The following is a 21,962-nucleotide window of genomic DNA, read 5'->3' on the forward strand; positions in this document are numbered from 1 at the left end:
GGCGGTTCGATCCAGGTCAGCGTACTCCGCCTGGGCCGCCATGAGCACGGTGTTGACCGCCTAATTCGCCGCAGTCTCATCTGCCACTTGCTGCCCCAGCTCTGATCAAGGGAACAAAGATAAGCTACGAAAGACTAGAACATCATCGAAATTTCGAGCACTCACCAGCGATGTTCTTCTGCGCCTCTCCTCGCTGGACTCGGCGGCCTCCTCGAGTGAAGACAAGGAGTTCTCCTTCTCCTTGAGCGCCACCTCCTTTTCCTCGAGGGATTTGCCCTTCTCCTCGAGGGTCCCAGTGAGCATGACGATGGTTGCCTTCTCGCGTTGGAGCTCGGCTTCCTTCAGCTCGAGCGTCGTCCTAGTGCGCTGCAGCTCGGCGGTTTGTGCCTCGGCTTCCTGAGCCTTCTGCTCTGCTGCAGCCCTTTGGACATCACGCTTACCGGCGGTCCGCGCCAACTCCTCCTCCAGCGCCTGCCGATGCGCCTCCAGATCCGTCATCTTCGTGTTAGCGTCGACACTCTGGAGCACCAGGCTAGCGTTGTGCTGCCCAAGCCAGTGTACCTGGGAGTACAGCCGGGTCATCTCGGAGCTTTTCCTACGCGAGATGTCCCTCAGCCGCTGCAAGAGGAAGGGCGTGGGTAAAACAAGCAAAATCAGGGCCAAAAATACGAACGATTCTCGGGGAGGAGCCGCTTACCTGGCTGATCTGGTAATCTGTCATCCGATGGAGCTCCAGGGCGCGATCGAGGTGGTTCTGAATCTGAGAACCTGCCTCGATATGCGCCTGCTAGACGGCCTCCTCCTCTCGCTCATCGCGGAGAAACTCCGGGGGGACCACGGACGGGATGACTGCCCCATGATGGGGCCCCTCGGATGTCCCCTCGTCGAGCACCTCCGCGCAGGCCGACGTGAACTCAGCGATCTTGTCGGCGGTGCTCGCCGCAGCAGCGGGTTCGATGTCTCTCGAATCCCCGTACTCCTCGCTGCTGTCTGGCAGTTGCATCACCGGGATCACGCTTTCCGTCGCCACCTGCGTCGTCACCCCCGCAATGACACCCACGTCCTGGGCCTCTCCGGGTGCCAGGACGCGGGTTTCCTCCACCACCGGCGCACTCGGCGCCGACTCCTCCTCTGCGACGCCCTCGACCCCAGCCCTCGGGGGCTCGGGGACGAGGGACTCCACCTCCGTTTCGCTGGCAGGGCACCCTTACGCACCCCCACCAGCTACCTCTTCTGCGACTGGCCGGGCGGCGCTATCCGCGGTGCCCCGACCGGCTCCAACTTCGACGTCCGGCTGGGCGGTGTCACCTGTGCTGCCCCGGCCGGCCTCCCGCACGGCGTCAACCGGAGCGGTTGCTTCAGCTCCGCTCTGGCCGGCGTCGCCCTCGTTCCCCGGCGCTCGAGCCTGTTAGGCCGTCTAAGCCCCTCGAGCCATGGCCTCCTGCAGCTTCGCGGCCTCCGCCACGATGTCCATGACAGGCGAGGGCTGCGGCGCCGAGCGCGGCGTGGCTCGCGCCCCGGTCTTGAGGGCTTTAGTCGGCGTGAGCTGGGCTGCGTCCTTAGCAACGGCCCCGGAGTTAGAAATTGGGGAAGGAAAGCTGAGGTTAGCAGGATTGGGGGGTCGATTAAACGAACGCAAAAAAACAAAACCAAAAACACTAACCCAGACCGGGCACTCATGCTGCGTTTGACCGTGCCGCTCCTTCGGGCCCGCGGCACACCGATGCCCCTTGACGCCTGATCCGAGGGTGTCACCCTCGGAGGAGGCTGAGGCCTCGTGGCCGTCTGCGTGGACGTCTCCGTGCTCGCCGCGGACCCATCGCCGCCCGTCACATCGTGGGAGCGAGAACCCCCTCGCCCGTCGCTGGTAGGGGCGACCTCCGCTCTGTCGCAGGCGTAGACGATCCTCCACCCACTACCAGCGTGGGTGACCCTCGTCCCGCCGTCGGCGTGGGCGACCTTTGCTCGGTCCCCACTAGGGCCGGGTCCGCCAACGACCCTGGTGTGGGCCTCGCCTCATGCGGTGTCGCTGGCGCGTCCTCATCGCCAGCCTCTTGATAGACCGGCGGGGAATCCGCACCTGTTGCCGCCTTGCCACCACCCAGAAGGTGGGCCTTGGCATCCGAGGCGTCCTCCTCCTCGTCCGTGGACTCGGGCATGGCAGGCCGCGGCTTCCCCTCCGCGCGAGCGATTTTGCACGCCTTATCGTGCTTTGCTTTCCTCTTCCTTTTCCTCTCAGCAACATCCTTCGCCGCTTCCTTCCGCCTCTTCACCACCTCTGCATGAAGGCGGTTGACCTCACGTTCCTCCGGGATCGGAGGCCTCGAGGGGTGGCACCTGCGGCTCACCCCCTGCAAGACGCAATTAAATCGGAGTCAGGAAGCAGGAGGGGGAAAGGAATAACACGAATCGACAACGGATCGAAATCGAAGACTTACCAATGAAAGGAACCCTGACTCGGGGAGCATCTTGATCTCTGAGAGATCTGTTGCATCGTTGGGGAATTCCGCCACCGCATTCCTTGCCCTCCGGGCAGCGATGCCTCGAGGGAGCAGTACCATCGACGTCCTCGACCCCGAGGCCGGAACCCCGGGGGTGAGGCTGAAGATCGGCACGCTTCTCTCCATCAGAGGAATCACCCTCCGCCGGTGGAAGTTTGCGATGACGGCAGCCGCCGTCAACCCTTTCCTCGCCAGGTGCACCAGCGCTTCGGTGAGGACCTCGAGCCTGGCTTGGTGCGCTGGGGGCGACACTCCCCAGTCCCACTTGGCTGGTCTCTCCCGAAGCACCTTGTTGGTGAAGGCCGGGAACTTGTTGCCGAAGTTGCGCAAGTAGAAGTCCATCCAGCGTTGTTCGTGGTCATCTTGTTCGAGATGTAGAGGTTCTTCCGGCTCGGGCGCAAATGGAGCATCAGGCCTCCAGCGCGCGTGAACTGCTTCGGCTGCTCCCGCACGTGCTCGACGAAAAGCTCACCGCGGAAGAGGTGGATCCACAGATCCCAGTGCGCTTCGATCCCCAGGTATCCCTCACAGACGGCGACGAAGACCGCCGCCTGCGAGATCGAATTGGAGCCGAAGTTGTGCAGCTCCACTCCGTAATACTCGCACAAAGCCCGCATAAACCTCCTGACGGGGACGCCGAACCCCTCCTCGTGCAGGTGCACGAGGCTCACGACGTAGCTCTCAGGGGGATTCGGCTCGGTCTCCTCCGGCCGCGGGGAAATCCACACCGGCCGCTCCGAGCTCCGGTTCATTGGAAGCAGCCGGTCGGCCACCAGCTGCTCCAGAACCGCCTCTGTGGCGGTGGATTTCCCCCACGGCAGCGGCTCCTGGACATCCGACATTTCTTCGAACTACGGGGAGGTGTGGGAATACAAGCTTTGTGGTGCCTAAGGTACGCTCTCGTTCTCTCCTTCTTCTTCCTCTCGCTCTTGGCTGCGGTCTCAGGATGCAGGGGAGGCGAAGAAGGCAAGGGAGGCGAAGGCAAATGGCCAGGCGAGCCCAAACAGTCCCCCTCTCTCGCTTTTATTCCACCACGGCGCGCGGAAACGCTGCCACAGCCCGAATCCGCCGCATTCAATGCGGTAGATTTTGCCGTCACTGACGGATGGGTCCCACTACCGCGGAGTCTCCCACGCGCGCACTAGGCAATAATTGCGGCACGGTAATCGACGGGCGCGGCGCGACTGTTGCGTTGTTCCATCCATCAGCCGCCGCCCACGCCGCTTCGTCTACCTGAGGTAGCCGCCTGAAAAGACGCGCCCGCACAGCACCGCACGAATCGGGCCACGTTGCCCATGACCAGCGGAAGACCCGCGCACACGACTAGCGACTCCGCGCCGCTTGCGAACCGTGACGGAATATTTCTTTCGGGGGCTTTTCACCCTCGAGGAATTATTATTCCGAGGCCTTACTGATCAGGGGTTCGAAGCCTGGCCCGTCGAGGGTTCGACAGGCGCCCAAGATCGCCAGAGTCGGGGACTGCATGGACGTGCCGTACAAGCTACCCTCGAATGCGGAGTTCGAGACGTCCTATGCAGTGTTCAAGGCCAGTCAAGGGTGCCTAGCAGGGGGATCCCATCGAGGGAGAGCATCGAGCCCTCGGACCCTATCGAATTTGTCCGAGCCCCGCCTAGCGAACCTTTACGAGCCGACCCCTTTCGAACGGGGCACGGAAGTCCACTTGAACTACCCGATAACAGCTCACCGAAGCAGCCATAGCTCGCGGCCCGGGCATGGGTAGCATGGTGCGCTTCACTCCACCTCCCTGCGGAAGGGCGACGAGGGTCATAACCAAAGTCGAGGGTTCCCTGAATGCCTTTACATAGGCCGGGGCTCGGGGGCTCCTCGCACACTGCGGCACAGGCCGCACCATCGAATAGGTCGACGACCGTCGATTGTGAAGTTCCGCCTGTCTAACCAAAACCCCTACTATTAACACGCACTTGCTAGATGGTTAAGCTGGACACTGGGTCGCTGTGCCAGCACTGAGAATGCCGAGGGCGGCTGAAAGAGTGCTGATGCCGGCTGAAAAAGACGCTGGACGGCCACCCCGGTGAAGCAACCAAGCGGGGCGACGTTTATAGACCTTGGACGAGTACAAACAGTCCTCCAAGACCTCGGGGCCTACACCCGTGGGTGCGCTGACGTGCCCCTATGGAGGAAACTTCACACATTTGAGGACCAAAATCTCCTACGGGTAAGGCACCCACCCGTACACTTTCGGTCATCCTCTCCGCGAAGGAGAAGGAGACTTCATTGCTCTTTACAAACAAAGATTACAAAGGGCTACCGGCTTAAAACCGTCGAAAAGTACAAACGCATTGCCACTTGCGTGGCAATTTTCCCTGTCTTGGGGAGGAGTGAGCGACGAAGAAAAGCACCGAGTCCCGGGCTGGCGCGACGGCCAGGCTGCTAGGGATTGCGAGGAACAGCCCCCAGACCGCACGGGTCAAGCGGGATGCTCTCCTCGCAAGCTTTCTTCTAGCATATCCTACACCAAAGACCATGTGGGGGGTCGAGCTGGCGGACAGCACCCTCCACACCGTCTTCCCGAGAGCAACCTTGTCGCCAGGGCGGATGATGCGAAGAACAGCCACCAAACCTGGCACCAACACCATGGTCAGGCGTCTCCATCCCCCTTCAGGCTAGGGGACATCGCAGAAGCAGGACCCCACGGGCCCGATGCTCTTCTCCTAATCCCACTGAAGCTAAGGGATGGTGCGCACGCCCTCTCCGGCTTTCTCCCGCCGCTCGCAAGCATTCTTCTAACATCAAAGCCTAAAAAAGCCAGGCCACCCCATCTGGTGGCCGGTCGTGGAAGGCAAAGGAAAACATTACGAGACTTGGGCGATGTTAGGAGTAAGAGCAGGGAAGTTGGAGAAGGAAGGGAGTCCCTTGACCCCTATTTATAGCTGCGTCGGGTGCTAAGCTCCAAGCCTATCGAAGGGCGAAAGCTTGGACTGCTCATGACGGCACGGCCCCCCACGAACGGGAGATACCCTCGGTTACCGTGCTGAGATATGATGGGACAAAGCAAAGCTGAGCCCTTGGACGCTGAGCGGCGCAGCATCGGCGCTGGCCGACTGCCCTCGAACGGCGCGCCACAAGGCGACCAGGGGAAGCGGGGCCGAGACCCTGAATGCGGGATAGCGTGGCAAACGCGCCAGCTGTAGAGCAGCAGGCGCCATCGCGGCCCTGGCCCGCTCAACATGCTATCGCGTCTTGTCCCCGGAACGAGACAAAAAGGAGGCGTGCGCCTCGAAGTGCTCTCCCCGCAGGCGCACTACCTCGACCGACGAGTAGTCACATCCGCTAGGCCGGCACCCAGGTGCGCCTGGCAGGTGCACAGCACCGGCCGATCACATCAAGGGGGAAATCGCCGAAATACCCTTTGGCCGAATCCCTTGACTGGACCAAAGCCTCGGGGGCTACTGTCGGGTACCATGATTAGGGACACCCTAATCGGGGTACTATGGTCACCATAAAAACACAAAATACATGTTAGGCGACTAAGCCCACGAAGGCCCACGACCTCCTTCCAATCTGAAAGAAAAGAAAGGACTCAAAGAAGCCCAGCATGCGGCCCATTCGCACCCCCCTCGGACCTGCAAAGCGATCTCCGCCTCGCTCGAGGGCTCCTATCAGGGCCCTCGACTGCGCCCCGCATCTCCGCCTCGCTCGAGGGTAGCGAATCTACCCTCGAGCGGGCAAAACATCTCCGCCTCGCTCGAGGGTAGCGAACCTACCCTCGAGCAGGACGAATCATCTCCGCCTCGCTAGAGGCCACCCCTCGACGAAGAAGACAAACGTCCCTGCCGCTCAACCGCCCGTCGTACGGAGGCATTGAATGCCAACCACTCCTCCAAAGCACCAAGGACAGACGACGTCAGGCTTCCATTCCCCACAGTGGCTGTGACCGGAGTCCCGTCCGCCAACTCCGGTCACTGCTCCGCCATCCCGGACGCTGTGGCAACACTGTGGGACCTGCGACGTGGGACGAGGCGTGCTTGGCACAGTTCCCGTTACTGTTCTGCCAACTCCGGCTGTCCGGACTACACCTCATCACACGTATGGCCCCGGACCCGCCCCCTGCTCAGGAAGGGGTCCGGTGTCGCCACGTGCCCCTCAAGGAGGGACACCCAACACTAGCAGCCGGAGGCCCGGACCTCCCCCTCGAGGTGTCCGGGACCTCCACGCGACCCTCGGACCTCCTTAGTGCGCACGCCATCACTTTGTCCAGGGGCTCCGGGATCGCCACGCGCCCCGTTACCGCTAGAGCACGCAAGTCCCTGACCTGCAGGACCCACGGAACGCCACCACGCCACATCTGGAGGACTATACACCCTACAGCGACAACCACACCGCCTGCTGGGGTTGGCAGGACGCCGGCGCGATCTTCGCAAGACCAAAGACGATATCCAGGACGACTGCCACGCCCGACGCCATGCCCCACAGTGTACTTCCTATAGTATTCGACCACTGCACCCCCGCTATTCGGGGGGAAACGACGACTTCCACGTTCCCCTGCGCATGTACACCGTCCCTCCTTGCGACTATAAAAGGAGGAGACGGGCTTCCTTTAAGGGGGACGTTGGGTGATCATCCTCACACGAGCACAACGCTCAGCACTCGATATTGGCACTCGCCTTAATCGACTCCTCCTCTAGCAGAGACCTGGGAGCTTCCCTCTCTCTCTCGCCTCGCCTGTACCCCCTACTACAGGCACCTCCGGTGCAAGATAATACAGTGCCCTCGCACACCCCCTTTGCTGGACGTACGGCCCCGCGGCCGTAACCAGGATAAACCCGTGCGTTACTATGTTGCCTCTTGCATCAACATCTGGGACGAGAAAACACGCATCATTTACTAGTTGGGATCCGGACCCCGGGGTCAGGACACCGACAGGGAAGAAGGAGGGGCGACGGTGCGGTGGGAGACGGCACGGTGGTAGGCGGTGACGGCGGAGGGCGGCGGCGGGCGGAGACGGCGTGGTGGACGGCGCCTCGTGCTGGGGGCGTCGGCCGGCGGGGCGGCGCGCAGGGAGGGCGGCCGCGCAGGGAGGGTCAACGCGGAGGCCAGCGTCGTGAGCAGGAAGAAGGAGAAGCCGATCCGTTTATTGGAAATAGGAGGCCTCTATTTTCAGGGGTTTGGACCTTCAATTTGGAGGTCCATGCAAAATGAGAGTCCAAATAGAGCCTCCACTGGAGTTGAGTTTTAGCCCAAAACTCCTAAAAATGGGATTATGTTCTGTTTGGGGATTTGGGCCAGAGATGTTCTTAGTTCCTATCTATTTCGTGGCCACTTGCATTCTTCTTCCGATCCAATCCGTGACCAGGCATGCATGCTGCTGTACTGTAGACGAGACTAGGCTGCTGGATACTCCATCTATCATAGGGCGTGTTTAGTTCCCAAATCAAAAAAAATTTATTGTCAAATCAACAGTTTGATCAAATATTGGGAGGACTTTTCGGACACTAATTAAAAAATTAATTTCAAAACTCACCTGGAAACCGCGAGACGATTTTTTTGAGGCCTTTGACCGCATCATTAGCACAAGTGGGTTTACTGTAGCACTTATGGCTAATCATGCACTAATTAGGCTCAAAAGATTCATCTCGCCGTGTACATCCAAACTGTTCAATTAGTTTTGTTGTTTAACTATATTTAGTACTCCATATAGGTGTCCAATGGGAGAGGCACAAATTTTAAGGTGAAATTTTTTTTAACTAAACGCGCCCATACATGTGTACTGAATCTGATATGATCAGCCTGAGGTCCATCAGACAGACAGTGCTTAACTTGTGGGCACACTCACACGTACGCGCTCCTGCTCCTCATCTTGTTGACGGATGCTTTGTCGTGGATACTCCATCTATCATATTTTATCATGCCTGAAAAAAAAATTGGTGGGGTACCATGACGACCAAACAGGGCAGGAGGACAGAATTGACATCTGGATGCGCAGGCCACCAAGATCGTGGATGCATGCCGACATGCACGGTGACTAGCTAGGTGCCTTTAATTTGCAGCTAGCGTACCACCACGTGCGTGACGGGCATCCATTCTTCCTTGTTACGTACAACGTAACAACTGTCGTCGTCGTTACAAACGCAGGACTACGAATATGATCGATCACTCAGGCAGATGCGGCCAGTAGGCCCTCGTCGCCGGTGTTGCGCCTGAAGCAGTTGCGGCGGACCTCGCCGACGTTCCCCTGGGGTCCCTTGAGCTGGCTCATCTTCACCATGGAGGTCTTGAACTGGTCGAAGAACCACCAGTGGTTGTCGGCGAACCCCTGGACGAGCCAGCTGGTGCGCGAGTCCGTCACCAGCGCCTGGTCCGACGGCAGCATCACCCCCTGGTTCTTCTTGAGCGTCAGCTCGATGAAGTAGAGGTTGTCGAACACGCTGGGCGTCAGAAAGTCGAGGTCGCGCAGCCGGTCGCCGCTGCCGGCCGCCGAGCAGGTCTCCGTGATGCACCTGGTGACGTCGTCGCCGGCGGGCCCGGACACGGCGCCGAAGGAGCTGCAGCGCGCCCTGCCCACGGTGTGGGCCCCGGAGAGCGACACGAGGTCGGCCGGGTCGGAGAGGCCGGCGTTGCCGAAGGCGGCGAGGAGGTCGTCGACGGTGGCGGTGGGCGGCGGGAGCTTGAAGACGTCGCTGTCGGGGGCGGGCGCCAGGCTGTCGAGGCGGCCCAGGGGCACCGTGAAGGCGGGGCCGCCGGCGAGGTTGACGGCGTCGCGCGTGGCGAGCACGGTGATGTCGGCGCAGGAGACGGTGGCGCCGCACTGGGCGTGCACCTCGGCCCGGATGTCCTCGATGAGCTGCAGCACCTCCTGCTGGAGGCCGACGTTGGGTGGCAGGTTGCGCTCGCCGTTGTCGAGGAGGATGGAGGCGTCGCAGCCCTGGGGGAAGCAGTCGTGGAAGAAGACGCGGAGGAGGCCGGCGGTGAGGCGGACGTTCTGGCGGAGCGCGGCGTCGACGTGGGAGCGGACGATGGTCTCCAGCTGCGGGCAGGAGCCGAGGTGGAAGTAGACGGACAGGCCGCCACTGGCGCTGGTGTCGTTGGTAGGCAGCGTCGTCAGAGTCAGAGGCCTCGCACTCGCGCTCACGGCGGCGCCCAGCAGGAGGAGCAGGCCGAGGGCCACGACACTCGCCCGGCAGCTCATCGTGCTCATCATTAAAGTGATGATGCTACAAGTAGCTAGCTTGTAGAGGAAGGAGAGAGTGGCTTGCATTTGCTTGCTGCTTGTGCCGCGCCTGATTATATTTATAGAAGAGAGAGAAGGGAGATCCGTGCTCTGCCTGGATGATTGATTACAAGAGTATTTGGTACAGAGCTAGATCAGATGCGCTGACTGCTGCTCCTAGCTAGATCAGATCTGAGAGTCGTTGTCGACGTACGGGGGACGCAATTAAGAATGGATAATGCACAATTTGAGGTTCGACGACCGATACTGGATCACGTGAGATAGAGGTGCAGTGCATGTGCATCAGCTGCTGCCTGCCATGCTCCTTTCCTCTGCGCACGCCGCTCCATGGCCAGGCATCGGTCCAAGGACGAACCATGGTGATCGAGATGCGACGCCATGGACATCTGCAAGTGGTTTCTTCCAAAAAAAAAAACCAACATCTGCAAGTGGCTGCCTGCAGTGCACCTCCTGCTTGCTTCCTCGTCGACCACTTGCTTTACTGGTCAGTCCGTCCGCGCCGCTCACCTATCCTGTCAAGTTGCAACCGCATCCATTGCTCCGGCGGTACCAACCACCGGCTTCTTGTCTGTGCCTTCCGCTTTTTTGCAGAATAATTTTTCTTTGAGGTGAAGAATTTTATAGCATAATAAATAATCTACTATCAAATATGCTTGTACGTTGCTACAGATGAATAATAAATGAATATATCATCACCCCCATAACGCTAAATGTGATTTTATAAAAATGTGATCGAATATATATATTTTATGCTATGTTTTGAATAATTAAGAAAGGAATAACAATGTATCCGAATTTCGTAGTAGAGATATTTTACATGCAAATAAAAGAGATGAGCAATAGTGTAACGAACATGGCCCCATTTAAGTCATTTCGAGTGATTTTGGTGATCGTATCACAACGCAATTAATGAGACTAATGTGTTTGTCAAGTGTACCTCATCAGATCCCAAGAATGAAGTAAAAAGCCCTAACAAAACAAAACACGAAGAAAGAACTAAAAAAATTGAAATGGACGAGTTCAGAAACAAGTAGCACCAGATGAACCGGTGCATGATCACCGGAGTATTCGGTTTGCACCGGATGAACCAACGCGGTGTCACCGGTGCACAGTGGCGGATGCAGGATTGGAGGCAAGGGGGGCTGAAACAATAGAGATGTTGATTTGTGTGAAGATTTAATGGTGATTTGGAGGTCTTGCTACAGTGTTTTACGTGTAATTAGGGGAGCTTAGGGGGGCTTGAGCCCCCCTCCTGTATCCGCCCCTGCCGGTGCATTGTGCAGTGCGTATGGGAGGCCACGTGGAGAAGACTCAGCAGCACCGGATAAATCGACACCCAAAGGTCGGATTATCCGACCAGTTTAGCCGGATTATCCGACACATGCAAAGGCCCCGTCGGAGCAAGCCTCGGATCATGTACCAGAGAGCATGTTTTGGGGATCAAGTGGCTCTCTTAAGGACCGGATTATCCGAGGCTGCGTCGGACAAAGGCATCGGAGTAATTGCAGGCGCAGAAAAAAAAATATTCCTAAGGACCGGATGAACCGATGCACGTCGGACTATAGTGTCGGATCATCCGAACCGCTCCTCATCAGCAGTTTGAAAACCCAACGGCTACACCCGGGCTGTGAGTGACCAGATTAACCGACGCTACCAGGTCGGATTATCCGACGCCCTGCGCAGAAAAAGTTTAATTGCTCTAAAACAGCTAGTTAACTTTGAGGGCTATATATATGGGTTCCCCCGATCATTGAAGCTTGCCGGAGTTCAAAGAGACCCTAGACTCATTGAAGAACATCTCCAAGCCAACAAAAGAGAGAATTAATCACATTTTTAGGTTTAGCACTAGTTTAGCTCTTGAGTGAGTGAGTGAGCGAGGTTGTGTGCCTTGTGCCCTGGTTCTTGAGTGAACAAAAGTGTATCTCGATGAGCCGGCCATCCTTGGAGTCTTGGTGACTCGCCGGCACGTCCTCGACCCTCCGGCTTGGTATGAAGCGGCAACGACAAGCTTTGTGCGGGGGACGTGGAGACCCCCTTTCTTGGTGGAGAAGCTCTTTAGTGGAACCCGGGATCAAGGTGACCATAGACTTGGTGTCTTCGGAAGAGACTTGATTGCTGAGAAGCAATATTCTTTGTGAGTGCTTCAACAACGTGGATGCAGGTGTGCCTTTGTGGCTAACCGAACGGAATAAATCCTCATGTCAAAAGAGTTTGTTTTCTCTCATCCCTATTTAAGATTCCGCATTTACTTATTGTAATCTTGTGTGCCTTTATTTTCATAGAGTAGAATCTTGATAGGATTGGCTATAGGTTGCATAACTCTTTTGGGATGAAGATTTTCACACTAGAAGAACACTAGTTGCACATCTAGATAGTATGTCTTAGTTTAATTTATGTGCAAATAGTTAAAGCTTGAGGTTAAAAATTTTCGTAGCCTAATTCACCCTTCTCTTTTTTAGACTACGAATACCCGATTTCTTTCAAATTTCAAATAGATCAGAAGAGATGCAACGTCGAGCAATTTTTCTATCACAACAAGTGACTCGATGGTGGCATATCACAACTTCACAAGAAGCTGCTGCCTGCCATGCCCCTTTCCCCTGCGCACGGTGACATGCGACGCGATTTCTACAGGACATCTGCAAGTGGTTTCTTCTAGAACAAAACAAAACAAAATAGAAAAAAAAAAACATCTGCAAGTGCACCTCCTACTTGCTTCCTCGTCTTGATCACTTGACTGGTCAGTCCGTCCGCGCGGCTCACCAATCCTGAAATTTTTGCAGCTAATTTCATTAAAAAAAAGTTTTGCAGCTAGCGCGCCTTGCCGACGGTGTGGGCGCCGGAGAGAGAGCGCCACCAGGTCGGTCGGTCGGCGTGCTCGCCCAGGCAAATGACGTATTAGGTTTATTGATACCAAATTTATTTCAATGAATTCACCATGAAATATATGTTGCCGGTGCATTGGTTAGGTTGGTTAGTATTGTTATTGCTCTATTTTTCGATAGATTTGATTAAAGTTAATTAAGTTTGACTTAGAATAATTCTGATACGACATGTAAATAAAAATGGAGAAAGTATTTCATGAGCGAGTAGATGGAATATGCATGCATGATGTCGCACCCATTCCCAACAGGAAGAAAAAAACAGGGGACTCGTATAGCTTGCGAATAGGTGCGTGACTTGATAAAGATGAAGCTAAAAAGTAGCCGCGCGGCACGCACGATCGATGATACTGTATATATACATAGATGGCCCCTCGTCCGGATAAAACTAAGCACTCAACGTGACAGTTGCTTGAGTGCTTATGCATGTGCTCGATCAGGTTTCTTATATATGATCATGGCCGGATCCATATCTATCAGTGTTTTAATTTATTAGTTAATTATTAAACTTTGAAATAAAGCGCTTGCTACCTCTTCGACCCCTTTAATTTTTTGTGTCTAGACGAGACTGCTGCATCGATCATGATGTGGGTGGTTCAAAATGAAATGATGATAAAGCATACAGCACGCAGCATATAAAAAATGACACCATTTGCACTAGTGTTAGCACGCAGCAGGGAGATGTGCTGTGCATCATGCAGTGGTTAATATAAGGGGTGTTTAGGTGGAATTTTTTGGGTTCAGTTACTGTAGCACTTTCGTTTTTATTTGGTAATTAGTGTCCGATCATAGACTAATTAGGCTCAAAAGATTTATCTCACCATTTACAGCTAAACTGTGCAATTGGTTATTTTTTAAAACTATATTTAATACTCTATGCATGTGTTCAAAAATTCGATGTGACGAAATTTTTTTGAGAACTAAACATGGCCTAAGATAGATATATAAATAGATATCAGTGCTACTGCTAGCTAGCTAGCTTGTGTCGGCACATCGATAGATCCATCCATCTCAAGCTTTTCCAGACAGCTTTTTAGTTTCGCATCACCTTCTTATTTATAGCGTATAATTTATTTTGTGCTTGTGTCCACCTCCATAATTAATTTATTTTCCACAGACTTATTACTAGTTCTTTTTTATGGCGATACATATATAGCATTAAAAAATGATGTTGGTTTTATGCACAACAAGTTAGTCTGAGGCAACTGCTGCTGCGACTGCGAGCATGCATGCTGCCATTTATCACCTATTCGGCATAAGGAAAGCAATGCAAGCACCTGCGTCCCTGCTTGCTCAAGGGGAATAATTAAATAGATGATGGAAAAAGTTCCATCAGCAGTGTGCCCGCACGCTAGCTTACCAATATTCAGAACCATGCATGCATCGCTTTTTGATGAAATAAAAATAAAGTACATACACCATCTTGGATTGGCACCAGCACCAGCAGGTGGCACTACATGCATCAAATACTCAATTTTTACTTAGCATAAAGTACATACATATATAATAAAGCACAGAGAGACTACTAAAATCGGTGGCATTCAGTAGACATGCATGCATTTTTTTTTTCTTTTGAAAGAACTGAAAGCAGGCAGCGATCGATGGTAATATTTGATCCGCGCCACCGCACGGATATTATTACACAGAGAAAAACGGTGTGCGAATGAAGCAAATTAACTACTGCTAATTACCAATATTCAGTAGCTAGCTAGATGCAAGACGTCTGCTAGCACATACTAAGCTAGTACAGATTCGATTATTATTGCAATGCAAGAAGCAGGCTAGGATCATTCATCATCAGGCCGAGGCTGCAAGGCCGGCATCTGCATCGCCGTCGACACGGGCGTTGGGCCTGGAGCAGTCGCGCCGGATCTCAAAGCTGCCCGCCGCCGCCGGCGGCTTGAGCTGGCTGAGCTTCATCATGGAGGCGCGGAACTGTGTGAAGAAGATCTGCTGGTCGTTGGCGTAATCCCTGACCGTGTCCCTGGTGCGCGGGTGGTCGGCCAGCCCCTGGTCGGACTCGAGCACCCCCTCCCTGTTCCGCAGCGCCACGAAGTACCTGTTGTCGAAGGCGTCCGGCGTGATGACGTCCAGGCTCTGCTTCCGGCTCCGGCTAGCCGAGCAGTTGGCCGCCAGCCCCCTGGAGAAGTCGTCGTTCCCTCTGATGACGCCGCAGCCGGCCTTGCCGACGGTGTGCCCGCCGGAGAGGGCGACCAGGTCGGCGGGGTCGGCGAGGCCCTTGCGCCGGAATAGGTCCAGGAGCTCGTCCACCGAGGCGAAGGGCGACGGGAGGTTCCGGAGCACGTCGGGAGCGGGCGCGCGGCTGTCCATGCGCCCGCGGGTGATGGGGAAGAAGGGCAGCCCGGCGGCGACGACGGCGTCCCTGGTGGCGAGCGCGAGGATGTCGGCGCACGACACCTTGGGGCCGCCGCACTTGCCGTGCACCTCCCTGCGGATGTCCTCGATCAGCTGCAGCGCCTCCGGCTGCAGCGACCCGCCGTTGGGCGGAACGTCCCGCTCGCCGGCAAGAAGGACCGACGCGTCGCAACCCTGCGGGAAGCAGTCGTGGAAGAAGATGCGGAGGAGTCCGGCGGTGAGCTGGATGTTCCGGCGGAGCGCCGCCTGCACGGCAGAGCGCACCATGTCCTCCACCTGCGGGCACGGATCTTGCTGCAGCTGGAGATCCACCAACAGATCATCGCCATCCATGGGCGCCATTGCTGCCGCCGTGGACACGGCGGCGAGCAGCAGGCCCATGGCCAGGGCACCCCTCGTTGCCATCTTCTTCATCAACATCGATCTTCAGCCAGGTGCAGCTAGGTAGCAGTGCAGCCAGGTCGAGTGTGCCTCTGCTTGGCTTCCTCGATCTCCTCCTCTCCTTATATTTAACAAGCAGCTGCAGCTGCAGCTTATTTATAAAGCCTGCATGCCTGCTGCAGGGCCAGCTGCATGCATGCATGCGCGTGCTGAATTGCTGACCCCACCACACACACAACAAGAATTCATTATTAAAAACAGTTACTCTATCATCAATAACGAATATAATAGGAACATATCTGGTAAAAACCGCAACCTTCGTAAAAAGTTGTGCAAAGCACAACATAAAAGTCGTCTAAATTTACCAAAAAATCACACATATAAATGATATGATGATACACAACCTTGTAAAATATCATGTCCAAAATCGATTTCGTTTGTGAGATATAAAAATAATAAATTTCAAGCAAAAAACTGTCTAGGTGTTTTGTTAGAAATTTGTTATTTTTGTATCTCACGAATGAAGTCGAGTTGTACAAGATATTTTAAAAGATTATGTATCATCATATTATCTATATGTGTGATTTTTTGATAAATTTAGACGACTTTTTTATCATAATTTGCATGAGTTTTTATAAAAATTGTAATTTTCACCGGATATGTTTCCACTATAGATGAAGCATGCATAACCATTGTTGCGTATCTCGCCTGTGGCTGCCCAGCTGATGAGCACATAGCTCCTCAAATTATTCAGCTTAGGTCATATGATGAAAGGGGGAGTTCTAGCTAATACTGCAACTTTGGAGACCAAGCTTATTTTCTGAGGAAATAATTTGCACGAGGGAGAAAACAAGCAAGAAATGCAGTGGCCGCTGGCCGGATATTTTATTGATCCAGAGAAAAGCTACGCAAGATTAATTCATAATTCTTGGTGGAATAGGAGGAGCGTACATCGTCAGATTCTTCTATATTTAAATCAGGTTATTTTTATTAGTGTGCATGCACTTGTTGCTTAGTACAGGTCAACTTTATTTGTTTGAGTCGGACCTTGTTGGCCAGGTGTTTTGGTCTGGTGCCTGCGCGCACGCCCAAGTTGGACTTGGTGTTTCGCTGGCCTGCGAGCCATAAAGCCTGGGTACTGACATTTGTGTAGGAGATTAGATTGGATTTTATTTGTGTCTCTCGTTTAGGGTTTCTCCTACGAACAGCGAGACACCGTCCGATCTCATCTACCTTGCCAATCCTTGTGTGGAGCGCGTGATCGAGTTGCTACATCTCGGGTGCGTCGCTTGGAATTCTCGGAGTTCCCATCTTCTGATCGTGGTTCGTCGTGACCGCGGGTGGAAGTTTCTTCTAGGGTTTCGGATTGCAACTACTGTAAGCCGATCCTCTAATTATTTGCTACTGTTGAGTTCGGATTTATCAAACAGAATTAGTTTGGTCTTCTGGATTGCATCTATTCTATCATTTGGCTGAGTTCTATTTACCTGAGATTGCTATTTGAGATCAATGAGATCCGACTTTGCTGGAAGTATCAAATATATTGTACTGTAGCAACCTTAAATCTATACTGAAGAGTGCGGCTGCTGTTTATTTAATCCCCTTTGCACTCTGGTTGGTATAGCGTGCAACAAAGGCCTTACAGTACCTGTGCTTGATTGGCCGAGATATATTTGGAAACCAACTATTGTTGCTCCTGTGGCGCCGTGTGCTATTTGTAGGGTAATTGGAATATTAAACATCAGTATCTAATTATCTGGCAGCCACACTTGTTAATTATTATTGCTAGCCAAGAGCAAGATTGACGAATTTCAGAAAATTATTTTATCTTGCTGCTTGTACCGTGAAAGATCAGACACACTCCCGGACATCGTAGGCGTGTCCAGTGTCCTTATCACCAGCTTCACCATGGACTTGGCCAACTGCTCGATTGAAGAAGGCGCTCTGGTTGGCCGGCCCAGCCCTGGCCCTAGTCGGAGTGGAGCATGCCCTGAGTCGGGTGTTCCGATACTAAACCCTAAACCCGGAACAGACGAACGGTATAAGCATTCCAACCCTACGGTGTGGCCGCCGGCCCGCCGGAGAGTGCGACGAGGTCGCCGAGGCCCTTGCGTACGTGTGAAGTTGTCGAGGAGCTCGGCCGACCGGGGACGTCTTGCGGGCCTAAAGCTGTCGGTGCGGCGCCAAGGGCGACGGGCCTCCGGCGAGGCTGACGGCGTCGCGGGTGATGATATCGGCGCGGCGCAGGCAGCAGACGGCCGGCGTGCACCTTGCTGGCGCGGATGTCCTCGATGAGCTGCAGCGCCCGCCGCCCGGGGCTGACCAAGGGAGGCGGCCTGGCCCGGTGGGCTGACCAAGGGAAGCCGAGCCGAGGACGCCGAGATGGGATGCGCGCGGAAGCCGATCCGGGGGAGCCGAGCTGTCATGTATCACCGTCCGATCGCAGAGCAACGGCATCGCGGATGGGGTCGCATGCGAGCGACGGTGCGCACCCCATTTTCTTCCAGCTCGTGCCAATTATATATATACCTATCTAAATGTGCCAGGAATCGGCGCGCTGCTGTTCGTTCTGGCCCCACGCGGGCCGTGTGGAGCTCGGGTACTGTTCATGCGGGCCCACATACTGTTTAAGTGGGGCCGTATACTATTTAAGTGGGGCCGTGTACTATTTAATTGGGGCCTGCGTATAAAATATATTTAATTATTTTTTATATAAAAAATAATATGATTTTGTATACTGTGTTCATACACATGTAGTAGCCCTACTATTTTTTTTGACTTCACCTTCACTTCGTAAACTGACAAAATATAATTGAATCATTCATTCATTACTAATTTTATATTTTTTCTACCAAAACTAATAATCAATGCAAACCAATCCATCAACTGTACCTACTAAAAAATTTAAAAAGTTTGGGATCGACGGAGTCTCAAATACGGTAATTTTTAGATTCCATTCAATACAATGTTACTTTGAACAAATATAATATTTTTCCATTATTACTTTTGATCAACTTTTTAGTACAGGCGTTATGCGCCAACCTGACTAGTTACATTAAAAAGCTCAGCTAGCTAGCCAGCTGATTGATGTCCCCGAGACCAGCACTGGTCGTCGAATAATAGTCATCATGCCTGCATGTGGGCAACATGTTTTTTTAAGTAAAAAAATGCAAGTTGGCGGATTTACTGAGCATGCAGAATAGTAAATAGTACAAGTGTACAATGCATGCATGCCCACTACCTAGCGCATGCGACATGTTGGCAGACATAATTTCTACTAGCTGCTTGTTGGCTTTCTCAAAAAAAAAAAAGCTGCCTGTTGGCCAGGTGCACTGCATTCCACAAACGTGCATACAGCTGCCGAACGTACGGTATTACTCCCTTCATAAAAAAAACGCAACTCTCACTTCTTTCTCGGGAGTCAAATAAACAATTTCAAGTTCCATTAATTTTTTTATACGAATTTAATTAAATTTAAAATCAGAAAGCAAGAGTTTAATTTTTTGAAACAGAGTAAGTATTTATCTACACAATAATTCTTGGATCATGCAGGTGTGTCCTAGCTTGCTCTCTCGGTGACATAAGTGGAATGCTAGTAACTTAAAATAGTACTACCGCCATCCTAAAATATAACTTTTAGACTTGGTCAAAATCAGACATTTTCATCTTTGTCAATAATACCTTCAAAATAATTACTTTTTGAATAGAAAATGTTGCATGTTGTCATAGTTGATTTCACTATAAATAAATTGATATTATTTTATGTTGTCAATCTTTATAGTTTTTTTACAATTTACTGTCAATGTTTAAAAGATTTGACTTGTGGAAAAACCTAAAATTAAACTAGCTATATTCTGGACCGAAGGCGTGGTATATTCTGTATGAATTGCACAGTACTACTGCATATACTAGAAACTAATTAAGCACTTAGAGTAGCTTGTACCAAAAAGTAGTTGACCATCTCTTCTCTCGCCTAGCTTTGCTTTTCTTTTTTCCTTTTTATAGTAAAAAAAAAGAGAGAAAACTTGCACTTCCATTGGTTGAGTCAAGTTAGGCGCACATACGACTGAGGGTGTGTTTAGTTCAATTTGTATTTTTGCAAAGGAATTTTTAATATTTGAAGTACTAAATGTAGACTAATTGTAAAACTAATTACAGATCTCGTCTGTAAACTACGAGACGAATTTAATGAGCCTAATTAATTCATCATTAGAGCATATATTACTGTAGTATTATTGTAGCAATTTAGCGTATAATCACGTCCTAATTAGACTCATTAGATTCGTCTCGCAATTTACAGTCTATTTGTGTAATATGATTTATTTTTCGACTATATTTAGTACATCATGCAAACGATTTACAAAAATTTTACATTTTGTCTTTACAGCATCTAAATACGGCCTGAAAAAGGAGACGGCCTGACTAGCTACATCTACATGTGGACCGGCCGGCCAAACGCAACGCGACGAACTACACAAGGTAAGGGTATACACAGACAAATTATTATATCATATTATATTCAGCCGCATATATAATAATTACGTACGTATGGTAGGTCCATGGCCCTCGCTTCAGGCCTGCGTACGGTGCTGTTATCGTGAACTTATTTTTACCATAAACAATTATCAACCACTTTGCCAATTGTGTCGTCCTTGGTCTCCTGTTCGTACTCGTGGAGTTATGGACTGATTTTTTTATTTGCGATTACACAGTAGACATTCACATCGTACGCGTACTCACTCTTATGAACACACGTACGTAAATTCTACTCTAAAGAGCATCTTCGTAAACTGAGCCGACAAATCCTCGAGATTGGCGAAATCACCACAGGCATCTTACTGTCGACGAAAATGTCGCCTACTAATGAAAGCACAACCCTGTTAAATCTTAAAAAATTCACTGCCATGAGGAGTCGAACCCAATATTTTAAATGCTACTGAGGCTCTTGAAATCACCAAGCTACAAACCCTTTCGTAGTTATGGACGTTCCTGCTCCGCTTGATCTGTGTGTACACTAAAAATTTAGTGGTGTCTGCCATTATAATGGCGTCTAGACTTAGCTGTGGGCACAATTTCACGAATCTGAACCCCAAAGTCGAATTACCCGAAGTCGATATATCCGATCATTATTTCGGGTAGGAAGTTAAAAAATTCGAATTAATTTGGATAATTCGGGTAATGACTCCCGAATGGATATACAGTAGTATATGCTATCAACTACTAGTAGCAGTATATATTCCTTTGTACAAATAATAATTATTTGGCGGATGCAGCCGCAGGCTCGGGTGAGGAGGATGATGAGAAGATGGTGCTTGGAGTTGGAGCTGCTGCTGGGCCTGGGGCTGCCCCATGGGGAGAAGGAGCGGGAGATGACGATGGCATGGCGCATGTCCCTGACTTGCAGTATGCTATGGTGTCGCAGCCGCACTGGAGGCGGCCATTGGCGACGTCGGTGGCCAGGGGAGCCCCGCCGCCGGTGCTCCTCATGTAGAAGTCGACGGCGATGAAGTTGGGCCAGCGCTTGCCGGCGGCGTCGTGGCAGGTCCTGAGCCTGCGGACCAGCGGCGCCGAGTTGTTGGCGCAGGCCCAGCTCTGGCTGGGGTTGGTGGTGAAGAAGTTCATCAGCACCAGCGACTGGGCCGTGGAGTCCATGGGCTTCGATTCGGCCCGGCTGGGGCACCTGCCATCAACCAGGCCCGGGCTGCCGTCTGCCCAAGCAAGTCCAATATTATTATTTTTATTTATTTATTTTGTACTCTCTCTATATGTCACTCGAAACAAAACAAAACAAAAGAAAACAAATGATTTTTCAATTGATGAAATGAAACAACCAAGAAGAAGCGCAGCACACGCACATTGGTTCTCGACGACGTAGTCCCATTGGTATGCCAGCCCTTCGGTCCCTTGCTTTCCTTTCCTGGACGTGAAGACGACCAGGCGGTGGTTCTCGGCGATCATGTCCTTGAGCAGCGGCCACTCGGCGCCCGGCTTGCTGGGCATCTTGTCCACCGGGAACCAGTACTTGGTGAGGCCGGCGGCGTTGAAGACGTTGCTGAGGGAGCCCGGCGCCGCGTAGTCCTCGAGGAAGATGGTGACCACCTCCGACGGGTTGGCCGCCAGGAACGCCTCCACCTCCCTGAGCACGGCGAGGGCGGGCACGTAGGCGGTGAAGGCGAAGCACTTGCCGCCGAAGGAGTGGCAGAGCCAGACGCCGCCGTTGAAGTCGTAGGCGTCGAGCATGAGGCCCCTCACGCCGTTGCGGAGCTGGCTGGTGACCGAGTCCTCCTGGTTGGGCGGCGAGATGATGGCGGAGCCCAGCGGCGACCTGGTGCCCACGATGGCGAACGAGTTGTGGGTGGTCAGCCACGAGTAGCGGTTGAAGGGCAGCGCCGCGCCGTGTGCCGCTGCCTTGGGGTCCATGGGCGTCGTCCGGGCGCAGGCGGCGGGGCCCGTCCCCGGCGGAGGCACGCAGCTCGTGCACCGCAGGCCGGCGCCGCACCCGCCGGCGCCGCCCGAGCACGAGCCGCCCACCAGCGCCGCGCCGGAAGCCAGCCTGATGGCGGCGGCCATGCTAGTAATGATGATGGCCATAATGATGGTCGTCGACGCCAT

At 53.0% G+C, this 21,962-nt stretch overlaps 2 protein-coding genes and 1 pseudogene across 2 annotated transcripts; all 3 read right to left on the bottom strand.

The window, feature by feature from the left end:
• Positions 1 to 8,393: 8,393 nt before the first annotated feature.
• Positions 8,394 to 9,752, bottom strand: LOC120683852 (cationic peroxidase SPC4-like). The gene has a single exon (XM_039965952.1). The coding sequence runs from the start codon at positions 9,736 to 9,738 to the stop codon at positions 8,638 to 8,640; it is 1,101 nt and encodes a 366-aa protein (XP_039821886.1). The 5' UTR covers positions 9,739 to 9,752; the 3' UTR covers positions 8,394 to 8,637.
• A 4,361-nt stretch (positions 9,753 to 14,113) lies between these two features.
• On the bottom strand, positions 14,114 to 15,463 carry LOC120683755 (cationic peroxidase SPC4-like). The gene has a single exon (XM_039965833.1). The coding sequence runs from the start codon at positions 15,387 to 15,389 to the stop codon at positions 14,391 to 14,393; it is 999 nt and encodes a 332-aa protein (XP_039821767.1). The 5' UTR covers positions 15,390 to 15,463; the 3' UTR covers positions 14,114 to 14,390.
• Positions 15,464 to 20,563: 5,100 nt separating this feature from the next.
• On the bottom strand, positions 20,564 to 21,962 carry LOC120681405 (annotated as a pseudogene).

The sequence above is a fragment of the Panicum virgatum genome, chromosome 7N (assembly GCF_016808335.1).
Source record: "Panicum virgatum strain AP13 chromosome 7N, P.virgatum_v5, whole genome shotgun sequence".
NCBI lineage: Eukaryota > Viridiplantae > Streptophyta > Magnoliopsida > Poales > Poaceae > Panicum > Panicum virgatum.